Source organism: Loxodonta africana, chromosome 10 (genome assembly GCF_030014295.1).
Source record: "Loxodonta africana isolate mLoxAfr1 chromosome 10, mLoxAfr1.hap2, whole genome shotgun sequence".
Taxonomy (NCBI): Eukaryota; Metazoa; Chordata; class Mammalia; order Proboscidea; family Elephantidae; genus Loxodonta; species Loxodonta africana.
Window position 1 is genome coordinate 11,995,703 of NC_087351.1, and position 21,780 is coordinate 12,017,482.

General features: G+C 54.8%; 1 protein-coding gene across 2 annotated transcripts; it reads right to left on the reverse strand.

Annotated features, from left to right (window-relative positions):
* Positions 1 to 793: 793 nt before the first annotated feature.
* On the reverse strand, positions 794 to 20,943 carry MAP1A (microtubule associated protein 1A). Of its 2 annotated transcripts, XM_003418689.4 has the most exons (7): positions 20,690 to 20,943; positions 19,603 to 19,704; positions 11,756 to 11,838; positions 11,335 to 11,475; positions 2,919 to 11,112; positions 2,575 to 2,795; positions 794 to 2,377 (listed from the first exon to the last, which is right to left on the reverse strand). In XM_003418689.4, the coding sequence occupies exons 1-7, from the start codon at positions 20,925 to 20,927 to the stop codon at positions 2,222 to 2,224; spliced, it is 9,135 nt and encodes a 3,044-aa protein (XP_003418737.4). In that variant the 5' UTR covers positions 20,928 to 20,943; the 3' UTR covers positions 794 to 2,221. The 2 variants fall into 2 exon arrangements, with proteins under 2 accessions (XP_003418737.4, XP_010596700.1); XM_010598398.3 differs by lacking the exons at positions 19,603 to 19,704; positions 20,690 to 20,943 and adding an exon at positions 14,764 to 14,783.
* Between the last annotated feature and the right edge of the window lie 837 nt (positions 20,944 to 21,780).

The window sequence follows — 21,780 nt, forward strand, 5'->3', positions numbered from 1 at the left end:
CTTTGTCTTATAGGTTCGCTGTGAGTCAGAATCAACTGGACAGCAGTGGGTTTTCCATACATACACATTCACAACCTGGTACCCCTGACATACCCAGGAGGGTTTCATTGGAGGGGGAAAATCCAACATTTCACTCTGTGGAAAGAGGTATTTCCAATCTTAATAGGCTCTGGATCTCTTAAAAAACCAAAAACCAAACCCGTTGCCATTAAGTGGATTCCGATTCACAGTGATGCTATAGGACAGGGTAGGACTGCCACATAGGGGAAGTGGACTGCCACATATTTCTCCCACTGAGCAGCTGGTGGGTTTGAACTGCTGACCTTCCAGTTAGCAGCCAAGTGCTTAACCACTGTGCCACCAGGGCTCCTTCTGGATCTGTTAGGGCCCCTCCACTCCTTGCGTCTTTGGTGTTCCCCTATTCAGGGTATTTGATCCTGGTTATTCTTCAGCTCTTAACCCCATGGAAAGCAGATTCTCTTCCCTGGAGACCTCTTGCCCCTTTCTTCCCCAAACCAAATTTATGTCACCACCCTAGGCTCCTGTTCCCCATACTCAAGCATTCCCACTCATTTTCAGAACTCATGCTGACTCCCCATAACTTTTTCTCCCTTCACATACCCTGACTATGTTCTCTGGCACCACCGGGTCCTGGAACTGCTTCCAGTTATCAAAGGCATAGAAGTCCCCCGAGGTAAAACGACAATGTTGGGAGAAGCAGAGAGGTAGAAGCTTGGACCCAGCAACTAAGCACTGTATGGAGTCAGAAAAAGCCTAAGCAGCACTCAGCCTCTGCAATGAACTTGATTTATTGTTAGAGTTGGAGGTGGCTCCATTACAGCAGCTGGGAAGTACAGCGGGAAGTGTGGGGAGGACCAGAGCACAGCAGCAGGGGAGGGCGGGAGCTGGGAAGAAAACAAGGGGGCTCCTTTTGGTTTCCACAGTTTGGCAGAGAAGCCCAGCCCAGATGCGACTGTCAGCGTCTGGGCTTTGCAGTCCAGCAGTGGTCCGGCAGGGCTGCTCGTTGGCTTGCTTGGGATGAGGTCCTCCATGGGGTGGTATTTTCAGCCTGTTTTCATTTCACTATATTGACATTAAGCTTTAGCTCAGCGTCATCTCCCTCTTTTCTTTCCTCCCTCTCATTTTTCCCAAGTCCTCTGGCATGGCCTCCACCTCCCAGAACCTCTTTCTAAGAGTTTGGGGCTGGAGAGGCAGCCAATATTCCCATTTCAGCTGCAGGATGGCATAGATGGCATAGTGGAATGTCGGGGAGTCACACATTGCTGGGGTGTCAAATGTTGGGATGTCAGGCAGTGGCTTACTTTTAACCCATTACATACCGGGCCACAGCAGATGACCACATGCAGAGAAGCCAAGCAGGGAATGAGAAGGGATCAGGATAACTGGAATGGGGTGGGTGACAACTTCAAAGGGTCAGGGAGTTTGGAATAATTCTGGGATTGGGGCTGGGCTCTCCTTGCCCCTTTGTGCTGCCAAGTAGGCCTAGTCTGGGCACATCCCTGGGGATGTGTATGGTATGAAACGGGCTGGGAGAGAGGGTAAACTCGCTCCATTCTCCTCCACCAGTTTGTTGGTCAAAAGAGCTTCAAGTGTTGAATTGAGACATTCAGATATGGTGGGAAGCAGTAGGACAGTATAGCAGCAGTGTACCCCCAGCCCTGTTGGAACCCAGAGCCTGGTGGGTGGGGGGATGCAAGATGGAAGAAAGGGTGCAGCTCTGGGCACCTCACTGACAGTATCCTGCCCCCAGGCCAGCCACATAAATTACTATGAGAGATTCTTCCTAGGATGCTAAATAAATAGCTTTAGATAAAAAGGTCCCTGGGGTTGGGGATATGATCCCCCTCCATGAGGGAGGAGGCTGCTTTCTGAGACTCCTCCTCAGTCCACCCAATTCCAGCATTTGGCAGTGCTAGGACCGGGTGTCACTCCAGGGTTCTCAGGCATCAGGTGACCTCCTGTCCTCATTTTGTCCCCTCCTCCTATCCTGTTCCTGTTACCTTTGGTTTTGAGACCCCTCTCAGGTATGGGTCAGGAGGAGAGACACCTCCTCCCATAGCCCAGCCCAAGTCCCCACAACAAGGCATCTGATCACTCTCCACCCCAGCTTCCATCTCCTCAACCCCAAAGGACTGAGCAGTAGCCATTCTCTAAGGGGGCTGGGGGAGGGCGGATCCTGAGGGAAGGGAGTGTGGTTCCTTCAGAACTCGATCTTGCAGGCTGGGAAGGACTCATCCTGCATGACCACGGTGCTGCTACTAGCCAGGACCAGGACGTTCAGTTGTTGCTGCTGCTCATGAGTCTGCTGGTACCACTCGCGAGTCACCTCCGTGTCGTGAGTAGGGATCAGAGTCACCTAGGAGGGAGATAAGACGTGTCTGATGTGAGAACAGGAAGGGAAGGTAAGTGAGGGGGCTGGGGCACCCAGAGGTCTCCCCACACACTGCTGCCCACAGAAAGGGTCCAGTCCTTTTATGAATAGGGTCTGCGTTCTGCTGTTGCCTCTGAGCATGCTTTGACCTGAATGCCTCCTTGGGGTGCCTTGCTACTCACCTGAAGATTCTCCCCCCACTGGGCCTTGCCCTCCAGCAGGGCATCCAGTACGGCCCGGCTTGGCTCGCCATTGGCAGGGTCATTCCCACTGACCACATAGTAGGATGCACGAACTCGACGGAAGAAGTCATGGTCAGCCGTTTTGCCACTGCAGTGATTTGGGATATAGGCGAGGTCCACATATACAGGGGCGCCAGAGCCACCCTTGGAACCCAAGGCCGCTGTAGAGACAAGCCAGCACTCGTTGTAGAGGGCAACCGTCACCTCCCTCCCACTCCTAGAGCCCTTGACCTGCCACACCAAGCCCAACCCACCCTCTCCTCTGCTTTTCATGATATACTTACTTGGTCCTGCCTTGAGTCCATTGACTAGGCCTTTGGACATGGGACTGTGTCCATCCTTTTCCTCCCCTGGGGCAACCTGGCTCGGAGTGCTCCGTGGTCGGAGTGGGGTCCGGGATGCTCGATCTGCAGGCCCTTTACCAGGGGTGGGTGAGCGTTTCCCCCGAAGATCTAGACGCCGTGCAGGGGATGCTGGTTTGGGCCTGCCTGGGGCTCTGCGCCCCACTCGCCCTTGAGCCTTCTCCTTTTCTCGTAGCCTCTCCACCCTCCCAGTCTCTGAACTGAGCCCCTCAGGGTCAGCCATGCACACGTCAGGGCGGGGAGGAGCTGGGTGGGGGTCTGGCTGGGGTAGAGGGGGTGGGTCGTGGCCAGGCCGGGGATGGTGAGTTCCGCTGACTCCCCCAGCTTTGTCCACAGGCAGGAAGTCCCCATCTTCATCTGAGTCAAGGGCTGCCTCAGCTGTGATGGATGGGCACTCCTCGGTTTCTGGTGGAACGTCAGAATCTGACTGTGAGGAGCCTGAGTCGCTGGCTGACGTTGGGGGTGTCTCATCAGCCACAGGGCATGAGCCCCCTGTTGCTCCCGGGCCCCCTGCCCGGCGTCTCCCCCCTCTCCCTACCAGCCGAGCTTCCTCAGCTGAGAGGTCACTGTCATCCGTGGTTCGAAGAACGGGTGGGTTCAGGAAGGATGGGGAGAGCTCCCCACGGTGAGGCCGGGGCTCAGCAGCACATCCCTGGGGCCCAGCCTCAGCCTCAGGGGAGATGCTGCTCGGCTGGCATTCAGGGACCCCTCCAGGACACAGTGGCTGCTCAGGGGAAAGCAGCATTTCAGGCCGGGTGCCCCTCTCAGCTCCCTCAGGCCAGGCCCCACGTTCCCAGGCAGGGCAGGCCTCAGCCTCTTCCTTGTCAACCTTGGTCAGGCTAGGCCCTGGGGCACTGGAACTGGTTTCAGTTGGGCCATTGGCTGCACAATCCCCAGAGGGACCCTGGGTGGGGCTTGGCTTCTTGGTGGCTGCCCCTGAGCACTCCAGGCGGCAGGGCAGGGTGCCGTCATCCATGTCTCCAGGCAGGCTTGGAGCTGGAGCTGGAGCTGGGGCCAAGTCCAGGGAAGCTGGGGGTGCTGGGCTCAGAGGAGTGAGGTCCCAGAGACTGTGGGCAGCTGATTCTCTTCCTGGAACTAGCTCTTCAGACCCCTGTTCTGCAGCCTGCAGACCTGGAGGGAAGCGCTCAGCCACACTTGAAATCACAGGTGTGGTGGCCTCAGAGGAGGAGCCTTCAGACAGGGCTGGCGAGGCAGGCCGTGGCAGACTGGAGAGGACAGGGGCCCCAGGAGAGCTGGGCGATGGGAGCTGGGGCAGTGAAGAGTCTAGGCTGGGGGCTTTGGCCACTTCTAGGTACTCGTCATGCCGGGCTCTGGTGGGGGGCCCTGGAGCCAGTGCCAGAGCTCGATCCCCAGAGAAGGCGAGGGAGCCGCAGGGTGCTGAGCGGGGTTCAGCTGGAGAGGGCAGCTGTGGGGGAGCTGGCTGCATTGAGGAGAAGCCAAAGGCCGAGGCAGGGAAGTCCAGACTGGGCCGGGCAGGACTCGGGGGTGAGCCCAAGGAAGGACTGGTATGTGCTTCGGTTGCAGACCACAGTGTGGGGGACCCTGCAGAGACGGGGTGAGGAGGACTTGGGGACTGGGCCTCTTTCTCTGGCTGTTCACAAGCCCCCTTCTCCAGCTCTGAGTCACTAGTGTTGTCATCCCAGTGGCCCTGACCTGCCTCCTTGGGGTACAGGGTCCTCCTATCTGGGATGCAGCTCAGGCTGTCATCGTTAAGAGGGGAGCTTGGGCCTTTGCTCAGGGAGACAGGAGCTCGGGGGGGCACTGCAGGTGGTGTGGGACTGGGCTCCACACTCGGCCCTGGTTCAGATACCTGTCTGGGAGGCACAGGGGGCCCTGCCAAGGCTGCATAGCTGAAGGTTGGAGTGTCAGGTTGGAGGCTCTTGGGCGAGACAGGAGACGAAAGCTCCTTCTCTGCAGATGTGTCTTGGCCAGCAGCCTCCTCCTTGGCTGAGATGCATGGGGGCCAATCCCCAGCTGCTCCAAGCGGAGGTTCCCTAGTGGGGCAGGCAGGGCCAAGTCCAGTCAGCATCATCTGCTCATAGATGTCTGCATACTGAAAGCTTCTCTCATCAGGGTAGGGCGTAGGCTCTCTCTGCTCTGGCTCAGTTGGCTCAGGCTCCTTGGTGGCAAGGCTCTCGCCAGCCTCTGGGCTCTTTGAGCTGCAGGAGGTGCTGTCAGGAGCCCCAGTCCCACCTTCTTCTTCCCTTTCCCCTTCAGCCTTTCGGTAGTCCTTGCCCAAGGGGGAGTATGGTCCACCCTCTAATTCAGCTGCCCCCTCTTGCACTGCAGCCACCACGCTGTCATACTCGGCTGTGCCCCAGGAGAAGGGCGCAGGAGTGAGTGGCTCTGGGATAGGGCTTGGGGGAGCTGGAGCTGGGGAAAGAGGTGCAGGGGGCAGGGGTCTGTCTTTGGGCACCCACGGTGGGATGTCAGCCAGCCATGAGGGAGTCGTGGGTTCTTTCCTCACAGGTGGCATGGGCTTAGACTCTGGGATAGGGCTCTCTTGTCCTGGGGCTGGAGGAACCCTATGACCAGCCATCTCAGGTGGGGAAGCCAGAGGGGAGATGATCTCAAAGGGGGAGCGGGTCACCTTGTCTTCTTCCTCTGGGGGCAGCCCTACTGGTGACTCAGCCAGCCAGCGCTCCACCTCCAGCCCCTTCTGTGATGAGGGCTCCTGGAAACCCTTGAAGTCTGAGGCCCAGGGGCTCCGGGGTGTATGCTCCAGGGGGGGTACTTCTTGCTCATCATCTGGCCCTTCGTCAAGAAAAGTGCTCTCCCGCTCCTCACTGTACCGTGGGCGGGCCCCCGGGCCGTCCAGCTTATGAGGGAACCAGACCTTCCTTTCACAGCTCAGCTCCCTCCAGTATGTGTCCTGTTCTAGGGACACATCCTCTCTGCTCCTCCAGTACCTGTCCTCCTGCTCAGGAGATGTGTCCTCCCACACCTGAGCCGTCTCCTTCTGTTCTCCAACTGGCTCTACCCTGGTTGGAGCTGTTTCTCGCCACTCCTGGACCACGTCCTGCTCCTTCCTCCAGTACTTCTCTTCCTCCTCTCGGGCCCTGTCCTTCTGCACTGGGATCTCTTCCAGCCCCTCCTGTAGAGCTTCTTCCTTCAGTTCCACAGCCTTGACCTTTTCTGGCTTTTTTTCCTCTAGGGTTGTCTCCTTCGGTTCAATAGTTTTATCCTCCTGCACTGGGCTCACCTGTCCCCAAGTTTTGTCCTTTTCTTCCACAGCCTCATCTTTCTGTTCGACAGCCTTACTGCTTTGTTCCAGGGCTTCATCCTTCTGTTTTAAGGCCCAATATTTTTGTTCTAAGGCATGATCCTTCTGTTCCTGGGCCTTGTCTGTCTGTTCAAAGGCTATGCCCTTTAGTTCAGGGACCTTGTCTTCTGGAGCCTTATCTTTATGTTCAAAGTCTTTGACTTTCTCTTCTAAGACCTTGTCCTGTTCTGAGGCTTTGCTTTTTTGTTCTATGTCTTTTTGTTCCAAGTCTATGTCTTTTTGTTCCAAGATCTTGTCCTTCTGTTCTAGGACACTGTCTTTTTGTTTTATTCCTATATCTTTTGGCTCCAGAGCTTTGTCCTTCTGTTCTAGGGTTGTGTCTTTTTGTTCTAAGTCTCTGTCTTTTTGTCTTAAGTCTGTGTCTTTGGCTTCCAGGGCCTTACCCTTCTGATCCAGAGCCTGGTTTGTTTGTTCTAAGTCCCTGTCTTTTTGGTCTAATGTCTTATCTTGCTGTTCCACAGCCTTGTTCTTTTCTTCCAGAGCTTCATCTTTCTGGCTGGTGGCTGTATCCTCCTGTTCTACAAGAATATCTTTCTGCTCCAGAGTTTTATCCTGCTGCTGTAAGACTTCATCCTTTGGCTCAGGCACCTCGTCCTTCTGCTCTGGGGTTTTTTTGTCTTTCGACCCTGGAGCTGTACCTTCCCATTCCATAGCAATGTCCTCCATGGCAGGGCTTGGCAAAGACTCAGGACTCTTGGAGAGAGAGCTATCAGGTGTCAGAATGTGTTCACCAGGGCTTGTAGTCACTCCCAGTGAGTGCCTCCCATCTCTAGACAGTGTGGAGTAAGAGAAGGGGCTGGCAGGTAGTTTTCTGTCAGGGCTCTCATCTATGATGTCTGCCTGGGCAGAGGATCCAGTGGTCTTATCTGTGGGAAGTGACACCAAGGCTGGATGGGGCTCTAGGACAAGCACAGGGCCTAGGTGGTGAGAGGTATCCTCAGCCAGCATTAGAGACCCCTTTTCTTCCTTTCCAAGGCTTAATTCCCCAAACTGGAGGGTGCCAAGGGTTTCTGGAGAGAGCTGCTTAGAAGAGATATCCAGAGAGGTCTCCTTGCTGGGACTCTCTTGGGAGAGAGAAAGTGACCGGGTGTCTTCTGGAGACATCTCTGGCCAGAGGTCTTTGTGTAGGTGCTGCTCTGTCAGGCTACTGGGAGACCTTGGTGTGGGCTCTTGGCTGACAACGTCTGGGGAGACCACGCTGACGACAGAGGGGGATTCTGCATCTTCAGGTGAGAGGCCTTGATCAGGAAATTGCAGCACCTCATCTTTCTGAGGTTCTCCAGGTTCTTGGAGTGATGTTCTCACATCTCTGGGAAGGGCTTCTACTCCCAGGATTGGTCCTGTGGGCTCTCCTGCCTCCACAGTCTCAAAGACTATTACTTTGTCCTGTTCTGGCAATAGCTGGATGGTGGGGCCTGCATGTCCCCCAACAATGCCTATGGATGCTTCCTGGGCTTGAGGGCTCCTAGGAGGCGACAGCTCCCCCTCCTTCTCGAGTGTGCCTTCTTCAGGCCCAGGCCCGACTGCTTCCTCTGTAACATCTTCCTTGCCCACACCTGGGGTGCGCCTAGTGTCTCCCCAGGAGCCTTCTTCCTGAAACTCTTGGGCCTCAGACTTTTCTTCCACTGGGGACTGATGAAAGGGGGTGTGCGTGGCACTGGGTGGGCCAGAGGGTGGAGGAGAGGCCATTTTAACTGTGCTGTCGTCTGGGCTGAGGCAGCGCTCCTCCACATCTCCAAGGACTGCTTCTCCCGGATGGAGGGCATGCCCAGGGACACCAAACATTGGGGTTCCATAGTGACTGGAGACTTTCTCAGACAACTCTACATTTGCAGTCTCTTCCTCTTTCACGACTTTATCTCCAGGCAAGCTTCTCCCTACAATTTCTCCTTTCCTCTCAGACTCCCCAGTCACAGGGAAGTCCTCACAGGGTGGTGATTTGAAGCCTTTGTCTTCTTCCAGTGAGGAGGTGGGTGAGATAGTACCAGCGGATGGCACATAGTCTAAGCCCTGGGTGGCTTCAGTACGGGAAGAAGGGATGCTAGTGACTGTGTCAAGCAGTAGGGAGCTCTTGCCTGTCTCCTCTGTCTGGGGCGCTGTGAGTGAGGCCACAGACTGATCTTCAGCCACTGATGTGGCAAAGGAAGAAAGCTTGTCACACTCAGTGATTGAGGTGGCTGAGGACACGTGCTCCTCTTCAGCCAAAGGGGCAGCCACCATGTTGGGGGGGTAGGTGAGTTCAGTCTCTGGTGCTCCATAGCCTTTGCTGGAGGTGGCAGGAACGGTACTGTCTGCAGGCTGGCTGGCCTCAAAGGGACCAGGACCTTCAGGCCCCGGGAGGTCATATGTACTTGTAGGAAATCTGGGTGGAGCTGGGCGCTCCTCTGGCTCATCGTGGATCTCCTCGTCTGAGATGGTCTGCTCAGTCTCTGAGTAGCCAGGGATTGTCTCATCCTGGATATAGGAGACATGCTCAGTGGCTCCTGCAGGTGTAGCCAGGCTACTTAGGAACGACGAGGTCTCCTTCTCTGGGACCTTACCCTGGAGTCCCAGTTCCCGGCCACCAAGAGCCTCCCTGTCTCTTGGGGTTACCTTCAAGGCTTCTTGCATATGCTTTTGGTAAAAACTCTCAGCCTTTGTCTCTTCCTCTTCCTCCTCATCTGAAGGGTGCACCTCCTCCATTTCTTCTAATTCAGCCTTCTCTATCACGTCTTCCTTTACCTCAGGCTCACTTTCTTCTCTGTCTTCTGTTCTATCTGGGAGCCTCTCTGCTTCCCTCTGCTTCTTTTCCTCCCACGTATCTTTTTCTTCCTCTGGTTCAGCCCCAGAGTCTGGACCTCTGTCCTTGCTGCCTTGTTCCCCAGGGATGTTTGGGACAACCTCTTTCTCCTTCATCACAGGCTCTTCTTGTTCCAGACCTGGGGCAGAGGGTGGTGTTCCTTGGGTAGCTGTGCTTGGGGGTCCCTCATATACAGTGTCTGGAGGGAGTGCTTTCTCTCCTAGTCCTACATCCCTTTGTTCAGTCAGCAATGCCCTCTCCTCACGCTTCATCTCCTCAAAGTCCTGTGTAAGGTCCTCTGGTGAGGACAGGGCCAGCTCCCTGTGCCCAGTGACTGCTGGGAGTGGGACAGACCCCTTCTGGGCTGGGGGTGTCCGTGGCTCAGAGGACAGTTCCTTCTCCCCACGGGCAGCTCGGCTCTTGTCCATCTTGACTCTTCCAGGTGCCTTGGCTTTGTACAAGGTCTTACGTACCTCAGGGGTAAAGGGCTTCAGGTCTGGCTTGGAAATCTTCTTGACCTCAGGTTTGGTATCCTTCCTCTTCTCCTCCTTCTTAGCATCCTTCTTCTCGTCCTTCCTTCCTTCATCCTTCTTGAGCTCCTTTCTCTCCTTCTTTATCTCTTTTTTCTCCTTGTCTTTTTTCTCTTCTAGCTTTGATATCTTTTCTTTCGGGTGCTTCTTCCCCACCTTGTCCTTTATCAACTTTCGCTTCTCTGCCTTCAGTGCCTCATTCGATTCTGTCTTTACCCTCTCAGGCTTGGCAGGCTTCTCTGGGGGCTTCTCAGATGGCTCTTTTGCCTTCTTCTCTGTCTTGGCTAATTCCTTGGTCAGCTCTGAGCGGGCCTCCTTGGCTCCCTCTTCGGCCACCTCCTCCCGTTTTGCCAGCTTGCTCACAGCTGTCTTGGTAACGGCTTTGAGGCTCTCCTTGCTGTCAGCCCGCTGTTTAATTTTGCTGGGTTTGAGGCTGGTAGGCACAGCCCCAGCAGCCATGTCCTTCTGTGTGGCTACAGGGTAGCGCAGGAAGTCCAGGTGCCGAAGCTTTTCTAAGCCCTCTAAGATTTTGTTTTGAGGAGCATTCCCTGGAAAAAGCACACGTACAATCTTTTCAGTGGGGTTGGCTGGCAGCCAGACCACCAGAGCAGTGATAGAGGTCAAGTAGGGCACTGAGATTTCAGCCTCCTTCCCATTGGCCAGCACAATGCCTGTCTTGGCTTTACTGTTGCCTGCCCACTTCTGCATGAGGAACTGCATCTCCTTGCTGTCCTTGACAGGGTTGAGGACGTACATGTCCAGCCGGCCCACACCCATTTTGTGGAAGAGGGTCAGTGGCTCAATGGTGTTGCTGACCACACGGTACAGAGGCTCAGCCTGAATGCCCAGGCGATTTAGGTGCTGCAGAGTGAGGCAGGCTTCTTCAATGCTGCGCTTGGCCTTCCGGGAGGCATCAGGTAGCCGAAGTTTATCGGGCACGTTGAAGAAGACAACTCCGAGCTCGGGGGAGATGAGGTTCTTCACCCAGTCACTGTAGCTGCTAGAGCCCTGGGACTGCTCCTCCTCGATCTCTGCCACTTTGCGCTGCAGGAGTCCATTGATGCCTGGCAGGTTGTCTGCCCCAATGTGCGTGAGCAGCACCGAGTCAATACGGTCCAGATGCCGTACCAGCTTCCAGAAACAGGACTTGCGATCGGAGCCACCATCCACCAGGATGTTGAAACCATTGACAGCAAACAGGGCAGAGTCCCCACGGCCGCCAGGGAAGATGTAGCAGCAAGGTTTGGAGAGCTTGAGGAAGCCCCCTGAGGTGGGAGGCTCCAGCAGGTCAAAGGGGGATGGCACGTCCACCGTCTCAGAGACGTACTCAGAGAACTCGGCCACGCCATCCATGGTGGGCAGTGTGGGCTCAGGGTTTAGCCGGATGTGCAGGGTCTCTTGGGAGGTGGATAATCCCAGGTGGCTCCAATCACCTTCCCCTAAGCAGGACACAGTGAGGAAGGCCTGGATCCCAGGGTCTCTATTGCTGAGCAATTGGGCAATCTAGAGGAATGGGAGATAGAAGCCTGATCAGGTCACTGGGTTGTCTTAACCCGACTCAGATTCAATCTACCAATGTCTACCTCTTTCTGAGGTGAATGCCTACATTTCTGCTAGGGCCCCCAGTAGCCAGGCAATATGAGATTTTCCCTTCCTTGGATCCTTTCCCACAGCTCTAGACCTACCCACACCCCCTTCCTCCAGACACGCAGGCATGGAACTTACCTCTGGTTTGTGAAGGACCTGGGCAAAGTTTTGGTAGGAGTAGGTGCCACTCTGTAGGATGAGGTCCCCCCCGGGCTCTAAACTTTGCCCACTCAAGATCAGTAGTTTGTGAGCGGATGGGCTGCTAAGGAGATGGTGAACCTAGAGCAGAAGGAGGGGAGTGGTCATAGATGTGAGGAAACCCAGGAAAGGGCAGTGAACAGTCCTGGACCCTCTGCGTACTGCAAAAACACATTCCCCTCTGGTATCCCCTATAACACCTCCAGAGTGGGGTTGGGGATTGTAGGGTAGCTTAGATAGCAGAGAGAAAACAGTTCAAAGCCACGTCCAGAAATTCTTCCCTTAAAGCAGTAGCACAGGCGAGGATGAGTTACAGCCCTTTCAGCAGGCCCTGCTGGCAAAGCATAGGCCCCAGCCTTACCTCAGAGCTGATGCTGTCTGCACTGGGGTTTACCAGGATGACGGTTTCAAGGATCTCACTCTGGTGGCAAAGGGTCCTTTGGCCTGAGAGAGACACACAGGAATTTGTATTGAAGAGAGTGGGTATAGACTAAACGGAGAGGCATTGTGTGGGACAGGAGAGGAAAGATGCACTAGCAGAAAATGGGGCCTGGGAAAAGGAAGGCGGTCTGTCCTTAGACCCTGCCACCTTGGATACTGCTGAGTAAGGTCTAGGAAATGGCTCCTCCAGCCCATCCCTTTCAGGGTTTCCACCTCCCCTCTCCCACACTGACTGTCTTTCCGCTCCCTTCATCTGCCACACCCTCTGCCTGCCCAGTGTCCATCCCTACCCCCTGCCTGGAACTCCCACTTCAGACTGCCCACTTGACAAGAAGCCTTTGTCCCTCTGGAGCACTAAGCTCCTGGTGCTGCCTGGGGATGAGGGCTCAGCTGGAGGGAGGGCTCCTGGGACCATGATCCTCACTCAGCTCCCTCCTCAGTAGCTTGCCTCTGCCCTGGCCTTCCATGCCAGCAGAATGTCTGGAAATGAAGAGATGGAAGCTTCTGTGCAGTGTCTACAGACACCCTTCTTTACATTTTTCCTCTCCCCCCATCCAAGGCCAGAATTCCCATTCCAAAAGTCTCAGAGAGACCTGTACTATCTAAACCCTTGGGGTTTTACAATTCAAAGAGCGAAAATAGGCCTATAACTCCCTGTTCTGTTCTCTGGCCCCTCAGAGGCCAAGTCTGCACTCATATATATGTTCCCAGTCATACTGTTCCCACCCCAAAGATGTCACAGCTCCCTCTCCCACCTCATTTTCATGTTCCCCAGGCTCCAGAGAAGCCGGTTCACTACCCCACAACCCATCCTTGTGAACTGTGTCTCCTCTCATTCTTGCTCCTCCCCTGTCGTAGCCTTCTACCGTGGAGATGGGGAGCTTGAGGTTCACGTACAAAAAGCCCATAAATAAGGAAGAAGAGATTCAGAGAGTTTCCCAGGCCATGGAGAAAGATAAGACATCTTCAAATCCCCTACGTACTTGCCTTTTCCAGACTCAGGTGAAACACCATCAATATAGCAAAGAAAGAAGGTGGCCTGTGAGATAGAGGACGCTGAAGGATGCTGTCATCCCCTGCTTCTGCCCTTTCTCTCCCCCTTCCCAACCGCAGCACACAGTGGAGTAACCTTACAAATGGAGGATAAAACAGACGGCTTGGGGTGTAGGCTGTCTGCAGGATATTGGTGGGAGAGTTTGTAATCTGTCCCTTAGACTCTCTTCTGTGACCCAAGTTTCTCCTGCTCTTTCCAAGCTCCCGACAAGAGGAGCCTGGTCCAGGCTTTGCTATGAGGAGGAGCCATGGTGCCAGGGTCAGGCAGATGCAGCTGCAGGGGAATGAACTATGGATGGTGTCAGAAGGCCAGACCCCATGCGGGGTGGCTAGGGCACAAGAGGAGCTGAAGGGGTCTCTTCTATTAACTTGGGAGCTGAGGGAGGCTTTGTGTCAGCTCAGAGGATGAGAGCCACCTCAGAGGCAGGAGGAGCAGGGTATGTGGGGATATGAAGGGTCAGCGAGGCCAGCTCAGAGGTGAATTCAGAAGAGCTCCCCTCACAGGTTACACCTTTGAGCCAGAGGGCCAGAAATACATGTGGTACACACCTACTTGCTTTCTCTCTACCCCTCTCCCACTCCATCATCCCTCATAGCCCCCGTTTATAACCACAAGACTCTTCAGATCCCAGTTCCTGTCCTGGCACAAGACCCCCCACTTCTGACTCACGTGTTCTCCAGTCCTGGTTAGCAACTACACGGTTTAAATCCAGCGCCGGCCTTTCCAGGCCTGGGAGAAAGCCCTGCTTCTCTTCTCCTCCCCCAGCTCCCCCACTGAAGGGAACCGACTTGTTTTTCCTTTTTCTTTGGCAAGGACTATCCTGTGAGGCAGGGGTAGGGCGGGGTGGGCTGTGGGTGCCGGGGCTGAGCGGTAGGGCAGGTGTCTCTGCAGTGAGGCAGCCGGGAGGGGGCGGTTCGGGCTCCGGCAGCTGCAGTCTGCCGCAGTGTGAGTGCGTGTGCCCGCGAGTGCGTGTGCCCGCGCGCTGGGCCGGCTCGGCTCCGCCCCCGCCCCCACCCCCCACCCCGCACCCCAGCATGACAAGTCGTTTTCTTGGCGGCCTCTGCATGGGGGTTGGGGATGGGGGGACGTGGAGAAGGAGAAGAAACTGGCTTCTCGGTTTAAGAGCCCCCATCTTGGGAAGAGAAGCAGAGAGGAGGTGGGGGTGGGCCGAGACTGGGAACCTGTGGGGCTGACGGGACGAGAATGCAGGGCAGCTGCTGGGGAGGGAGTGCTCTCCATCTCTGGAGCGGCCTCAGGGGGCCAGAAAGGGGGGCTTAGAGTCCCAGTCTCACGCTGGCTTCAGGGAATGGGGGGGGCGGGAGCCCACTGCAAACTGGTTGGTCTGTGGGGAGGCGCATGCCACGTCTCAGTGACCCTTCCCTCCCTTCTTTTCCATGGTGTCCCCCACCTTCCCTTACTTGGCAAAAACTCGCTGCCCTGCTCACCCTCAGCATGGGAGCAGCCGACCAATCCAGCAGCTGACACCCAAGGACGCTCCCATTAGGTGCCTTCCTATTACTGCCCCCCCATTCTTCTACCCTGCCAAGACTGAGCCCCAAATTTCTCCAGTACCCCAGGCTGCCAGGCGGAGCCAGTGTCACCACCCTCTGCTGCTGGCCCTTGGCCAATGTCTCCCACCCTTGGCCCACCAAGAGGTGGACTGACTGTCATGGCCCTCAGCCTCGCCTGGTTCTGGGTGCAGGCTGGCTCCACAGGCGGTGACCCTCATCCTTTCTCTCTATTCCCTCAGCCTGCCCACCCTGCTGGGCTAGTTCCAGAAGCACCAGATTGGGTCCCTTCCTGTCATCCCCATCCCACCTCCCCATCACAACATCCCCCAGCCCCCATCAGAAGCCCACCGGTTAGGCTCTTACCCTGGGGTATGGGAGGGAGCCCCTCATGGAGGCGGTGACTCTGGCCTCAGCTGGCAGCTCCAGGGAAGAGTCTGCGGCACTTGGAGTGGGAGTGTGTGGGGGGGTGCACATGATGGGGAGGGCGGTGCCAAGGCGGGGAAGAGGGGCTGGGCCCTGACGAGGCACTGGAGACTTAACTGTTTCTGTGCCTTCACAACGTCAGTGCTCTGGTGCTGCTTCTGCCTGGTTCTGTGGGGCTGAGGAGTTGTTTAGTGGTGAGGGGCAAGGGGCGAGGGGAGATGTCTTGTGGCCTACAGGGCAGAGACCCTTTTCCCCCAACCCTGATTTATTTATTTAATATCAGCCAAAAGACCAAAGCCCCTAGCTAGGTCCTGGAGGGGAACATAGGAGTCATGGGCTGCCTGGGCCCTCCGCCTTTTCTCAGGAACCATCTGCTGCCTCTCACCTCAGATAGACCCAGAGAGTGACCTTCCATCCCTGGAGGAGGAAGAGACAAAGAGGCTGGGGGGGCGGGGGGAAGCATGGGGTGGGGTGGGGGTCACTGCTTGAAAAGAAGGCTGGGGCTGGGGAGATATGCTGAGCTCTCTGGTCTTCTGAAACACAGTTGCAGAAACCAGGGCAGAAATAAATCCTATTTAGGGTTGGAGGGTAGTTTGAAATTCTGGAGTAGACACAGGGTCCCTAACTCATGGTGGTGGGGTCAGGCAGAGCACAGGGGTCTGGGAACTGTACACGCTCGATGACAATGCAGCACAGCACAGTAACCACACAGGCACTGATATTCAGGATTTTGGGGCATCGGGTATGAAGTGACAGTCTCAGACGGTGGTGACTCCACAGGGTGCTGTCTGCCTTTCAGTGAAGGGGTTAACAGGGCCAAAGCAGATCTCTGGGGCCCCCAACAAGCAAGGTTTTCTGACTATGGGCCAGTTATTAAATGTAACATAGAGTACTCTTTGGGCTTAAAAATCTCGTAGTGACTTTATTGGATGGTTGGGTCCCTATAATTTCCCTGTCTCTGCAGCTGTCTATGTCTCTTTGCTGTCTCTGTCTTATACTATCTTGACCCTTCTAATGTTGGCCCTATTTTCCTTAGTCCCTACCTCTGCCTCAGACTTAGTGAAGTGCTTTAGGACTCAAAGGGTGGATCTGGAGAACCGCAGGATTAAGTTCCAAGCGGGTGATGCTCAAGCTTTCACATTGGTCCTTCCCTGCCCTCTTCCGTTCCGTCAGCCCTCCCCAGTCCTGGCTAGCTCCTAATGCCTTCCTGACATTGACATCCATCCCACTCATACCCCAGCACCAGCTCCACCCTTACCCTGGGCTGCCAAGAGCTGCATTGAAGGTCAGAGAAGCCAAAATAGTCTCTGTTCTCAGCATCCTCCACCCCCCCCCCCCTTAGCTGCAGCCAGAGAAGAGGAGGAGCTGAGTCACCAGTACCCTTGTGTGTGTGGGGTGGTGGGGGGGATGGGAGGAAACCTCGTTCAGATCCGGGGATACAAAGCAGCAAGATGGCAACATCCCCATTTGGATAGGAGGGGCCGTCTGCAGAGACACACAGCACAAATCAGGCTGAGTTCTGAGCACTGAAGAAGAGAAACACCTCCCTTTTGCAAATTCATAGTTCTTATTCCTTCCCACTTCAAGCCTTCTATCTCCTCTCTGGTTCCTAGGGCTCTCTGGAATGTGTTAGGAGGGAAACTTAAGTAGGTATTTGGTTTGAGGACAAAATACCATTTCTCAGCCCAGTGCAGAGTCCACCCTTACTTTCAGCTGCTACCCCAAGAGCCACACCCTGGGCATGGCTCCAATTCACAGTGGTGTTTTCCTTCATCCCTCACCCTCTGAACAGCCACCTACCACAACCCAGCCTCCACCTGCTGTGTTCCTAGGGTCTGCTGCAATGAAATGGGGAGATGCCAAGGGAGAGAGGCCTGAGCTCAGACACCAAGTGACATCAGAGACCTGGCTCCACCATTTTACTAATCATGCTGCTAAACAAGCCACTTACCCTCCCTGAGATCTTGCTTCCTGCTCTATAGAATGAGTGTAATTACTATTAGTACCATCCTCCAATAATACAGCGAGGACTGATTGGCATAAAAGGCGAAAAGTGCTTCATTCCTAGAATCCTAAATCTGTAATGCACAAATGCCACTGGAAGTCTGTTTCTCTTTGGTGGAAGATTTCTGAGAGATCAGGCAGATCTAGGTGACCAGGACAGTCCTAAATCAGAATCTCTGATAAGAGCCGCTCTAATTTTTTTAAAGTACCCTTAGCTCCCAAGTGAACCCAGAACTGGAGAGGCCTGCAGGATGGGGGTTAAAGAACTAGACATGTCCCTGTTTTCCCATTTCAGACAGTAAACCCCAGTTCCAGGGACCAATGGGGTACTCTAGCGATTCAGGATGGCTTTCATGTTTGCAGAAGTAATTACCGCTTTCTGAGTACACCAGTGATAATGGAGTGTCAGACAGAAGGCTTCCAAACGGGTCCCTCAGCCTGTGTTCTTTAGTGTCCTGGAATACCAGTTATGAATTAATAAAGCCCTTCCCTTGCCTGTAGGCTCTCAACAGAAGCATCAGAGTGTTGTTGAAACTCAGTTTTTCACCACCCCAATTGATTCTGGGTTTGTGTTATAATCCTTGGAAACTCCAGATACTTTGCAGGAGTTAGAAAGGAAGGTCCCAAGTCAGCACTGGTGACTCCCTGGTACAAAAGCCATCTTTGAAAACCTTTGCCAGCCTTAACCATTAGAAGAAGCTGAGCCACTGGCTCTCTATCAGTTCCTTCTTTTCTATCTGTGGATGGGGGGGAGGGGGGAAGGTAGGAAGTTTTACATTCTCCCCATCATTACAGGATACATTTTTGTCACCTTTCTCAGCACTCTAGCCCAGGGATTAAGAACAGGTGATAGGGATGGTGGCGCAGCCTGTGGGTGGGCAGAAAGGATCAAATCATAAGGTACTAGCATATTCCCTCTGGCCTGTCCCAGTACCCTGGCTCCCTCTGCCTCCCCACTAACAGGAGGATGAAGGGAGGAGCAGTGTCTGCAGCTGCTCTGCACTGACTATTGTTTGTGGGGACAGCTGAAAGAGGAGTCAGCAGGGGTGGGGCTGTGACTGTCTTGAGCCATGAGGGTTTTTCCAGGAAATTCTCCACTATTCTCCAGGGACATAAACAGGCCACCATGGAAATGTCCAAAACCTAAAAAAGCTTAGTACACTAAAGTAAGCCCTGGTCTTCAGTGTATGGTCCCAAGCCTCTAAGGATACCATGGCAAAACTCTTTGGATGAGAAGGCTCAGTGGATGTCTGTATGTCCATGCTTGCTTCTGAGAAGTGCCTGAGAGTAACTATGCATCTCCCTGTAAGCGTCTTTCTAAGCATTCCTGCACCTTCATCTGGAATTTGGCTAGGCACTTGGTTTAATTTCTGTTCATGTCCCATGTCTTTCCAAAAAGCAGCCTACTCTCAAGTCTCTGTAGTCAAAAGGACAAAGTTGGGGAATCCAGTGTGAATTATTAATATCAGCAGATAACCCCCAAACTTCAACTCGGTCATTAATTTTCCTTCCTGTCATCCCCATACCCACTCCTGCACCAAAGCTCTTAGGAGTGCTAAGTGGTAACATCGTTGATTTTGAATCATCACTGCTAATGCAGGAAGATATGGCAGGAGTAATTTTGAACTAAAGGCAGTCTCAAAACAGTGAGTGACTAGCTTCACATCAGGAAGAGGCCAGCCTCACATTTGTTAAATTGCTGCACATATTCCTAGGATAATGGAATATTCACCATATTAACTTCATCTCCTCTCTAAGGCAGCATCTCTAGAGAAGCTGGTGATCAGGGAGATGACCAAAGATCTGGCAGTTATGAGGAAGAGCAGAAAAAGGAGAAGAGAGGACTAGCTCCGTACTGGGTAATAGAGAATTATCTGTATAAGCTATGAATCCAGTCATTCAGTGGCAGTGACTATTGAGCTGGATGGATTTTATATTCCATAAAAGGCACTGGTACATGGATTGATGTGTCAACATTTACCAATAACATGACCAGATGCCTGATGCTTTTATAATGGAACGAAAGACTTTCTGCAGTCTCCTCACAAACATCCTACCGCATACTGTCATAGGATGATAGTTCCTAAACTCTTATTTTCCCAAACTTCTAACCCATTTCTTCCACCCGGCAGAATGAGAAACCGTATCCTGTGAACTCTGACCTCAGAGCCAGACCTCGGAGTGCAATTAGCTGTTGTAGTGGTAAATTCAGGAGATCTGGCTTTCTACCCCGGATTTGATGGTGCTTATCAGCTTTTGGTACCTGGATACTGGTCTGCTCTGGAGATCTGTTAGCTGGACCAAAGAAGAAACCTGGAAACCCTAAAACATGGTAGGTAGGCTGTGCGGCTTGAGGGAAAGCACTAAGCAATGGTCTAGAAAGGTGAGTGGGAGGTTCTGGGGTCTCTGAAACAGGGAGGGGAAGGCTGGGGGATGCAGAAAGGGGAACACAATAGAGTGGATTTTGCATGGGTGATGACAGAATACTCAGAGAAGTACCTCATTCCCTTAGTGCACATCACATCAGTAGCTGTCCACAAACCACCCTCTTCCTGGGTTGAAATTATGCCCTTCAAGCTACCTCCACCAACATGCCATCTGTCTGCAAAGTGTACTGAGTATTCTGGGATGGCTGTGGAGCTCTGCAACTGTCCCCTAAGAAGTCTCTCCCACCCAACCCCCCCCCCACAAGGCCAGTTCTACCAGGGAGAGGACCTCTGCACTTCTGTTACCAGCCCTACCCAAAGGACTGAAACAAATGGTACTAGTCCTAACCTTTGACCTCTGAAGAGAAGTGAGCTAGGTGCCGGGTAATGAAGAGTCTCAACTGTTGGTTCAGGTCAAAGGATGATAAGTCAATGTTCCAGGAGAGAATCCCTGTGAGAGAAAGAGAAACAAAGAGGGCTCTAGATAAAGTCAGGAAGATTGGACTGCAGGGAATACTTTCAAGCTCACAGAACAGGGAAGAGGAGGGAAGGGATAAGGACAGCAGCCATGGTCAGCCTCACAGATGTCTCTTCAAAACCAAGGGCACCAACGAAGGTGGCTAGTGCCTGTGTCAATCCCTCGGCCTGTACCTTTCCTGGGCTTTGCCTGAGCCACAGGGAGAGGGGTAGAATTTAGACTAAACTTGGTCATGAATGAGTTCATATATAGGAATTTTCTTACAGAGTTGACTGTGGTAGAAGTGACACCCAAGGGCCTAGTCCCAGCTACTCGGGGCTGCCTCCGGGTTCTTCCAGCTACATGGAATTCTAGGCTCTCCTTCCATGCCCCCCTCCTTGCCTGCAGCCCTCCGCGGCTTGCTTCCACCCGCAGGTGGCTCCGCAGCACTGCGCCACAGACACAGGCGCGGCATCTGGGGAGGGAGGTGAGGAGTGAGGAGCCAGTGGCCACGAAGGTCACTGTCTCAGGTTGGCCAGCACTCGGAGATTCGTCCCCGGCGGGTGTTCAGAAAGCACCTTGTGCTGCTCAGGGACCCAAAGAAGACACTGTAAGGTAGGGACCACGGACCCTCTAAGGAATGGTGAGGACTTCCCAACATCTGGCCCGAGACACAGCGAAAGAGAGGGGCGTGGCGGGAGGGGCCCCAGGGGCTGCACAGGGCTCCCCCACCTCTGGGAGACTGCGGAAGGCCACGGGGTGTGCGGGAAGGGTGTGTGGGTTGTTTGGGAGGATACGGACGCACGGCATGGAAGATGCAGGTGACAGGGGCTGATGGCCGAGATCAGCCGGGCGCTCAGCTCTCAGGAAGCGCCCACGAGGGAGGGAGGATGCAGACCTACGCCCGGGGAGGTGAATGCAGACGGCGGAGAAGCACGGGATGGAGGGCGCCCGCAGCAGAGCCGGGACAGCTGCTCACCTTGTTCCAGGTGGGCCCGCGCGGCCCTCAGCTGACTCTCAGTACCGATGTCTCCGATCACGATGAGCAAAGAGTGTTTCCGGGGGTCCCAGCGTGCCGCCGCCACCGCGGCTCCGGCCTCGCACAGCTGCTCCGCGGGGTTCTCCGGCAGCGGAGCGTCGGGGCTTCGCAGCCCCAGTCCGGGAGCTGTCTCCATGGCAACGCCGGGAGGCCGCCCAGGCCTAGCCTCGGTCTCCATGGAAACTCCGGCGGAGGCTAGGCCGGCAGCGTCCGCGGCGGGGAGAGTGCGCGCGGCTCTTAAAGGCGGGCGGCCGAAGCCGCTCATTGGCTGCTGCCTGTCAGGGGGCGGAGCACCGGCGCCGCAGGGGCGGGCCTGGGGCCGGGACGCGCGGCTCTGCGGTGTCTCCCGGCTCGCGCGGGGGCGGTGACCGGCCTGCTCGGCCGCTGCTCCACTTTTCCCCGGGGAGCTCGCGCTCCGGCTTGGGCAGGGGCGGGGGCTCCGAGGGGCGGCGCGGAGGGGCCTCGGCGCCAGAAGAAGCTTCTAGCTAGGACGTTTCTCCGAGAAACACTCTCTTGCAGTTCCACAGCCTCGCCCGAGCTGAGGGGAACCATCTTGTCCATCTCTGTCTCCCAAATTTGTATCGTTGTCTGCATCCCTGTGTCTGGCTTTTTTATCTTTATTAATTGAAAAAAACAAACTTTTCACTGCTTGCGCAGGTCCTGGCCGCCAGCCTCGGCCTCCCCGCCCCCCTCGCCCAGGCCTTAGGCGAGCTCAGGGCGACTGCGCGGTATTGAGGGGACAGAGTGACCTTCCGGCCCTGACTGAGCCTTCAGTGACTTGTTATTCCCGAGACAGTGGCTGGCTAGCCTCCATCTCTGCCGAGTGCAGGACTCGAGTGCAATGAGCTCAGACTGCAGCCAGGGGCATTTGGGTAAACCCCAGGAAACGCCATCCCAGCTCCGAGTGATGTGACGGTGAAATGGGTAACCTTGGGAGACTGGTTTTACTTCCGCTGGGGAATTCTCAAAACAGGAGGGGCAGTGTTGAACCAGAGAAGAGGATGACGTTTCCAAAACCAAAGGACCAGGGG

Coding starts and splice junctions, on each gene's coding strand:
- MAP1A (XM_003418689.4), bottom strand. CDS start 20,927: ATGGAGACCGAGGCTAGGCCTGGGCGGCCTCCCGGCGTTGCCATGGAG. Junction 11,476..11,755: donor CAGACAGCATCAGCTCTGAG/GTAAGGCTGGGG, acceptor CTTCTGCTCTAG/GTTCACCATCTCCTTAGCAG. Junction 11,113..11,334: donor AGGTCCTTCACAAACCAGAG/GTAAGTTCCATG, acceptor CCATTCCTCTAG/ATTGCCCAATTGCTCAGCAA.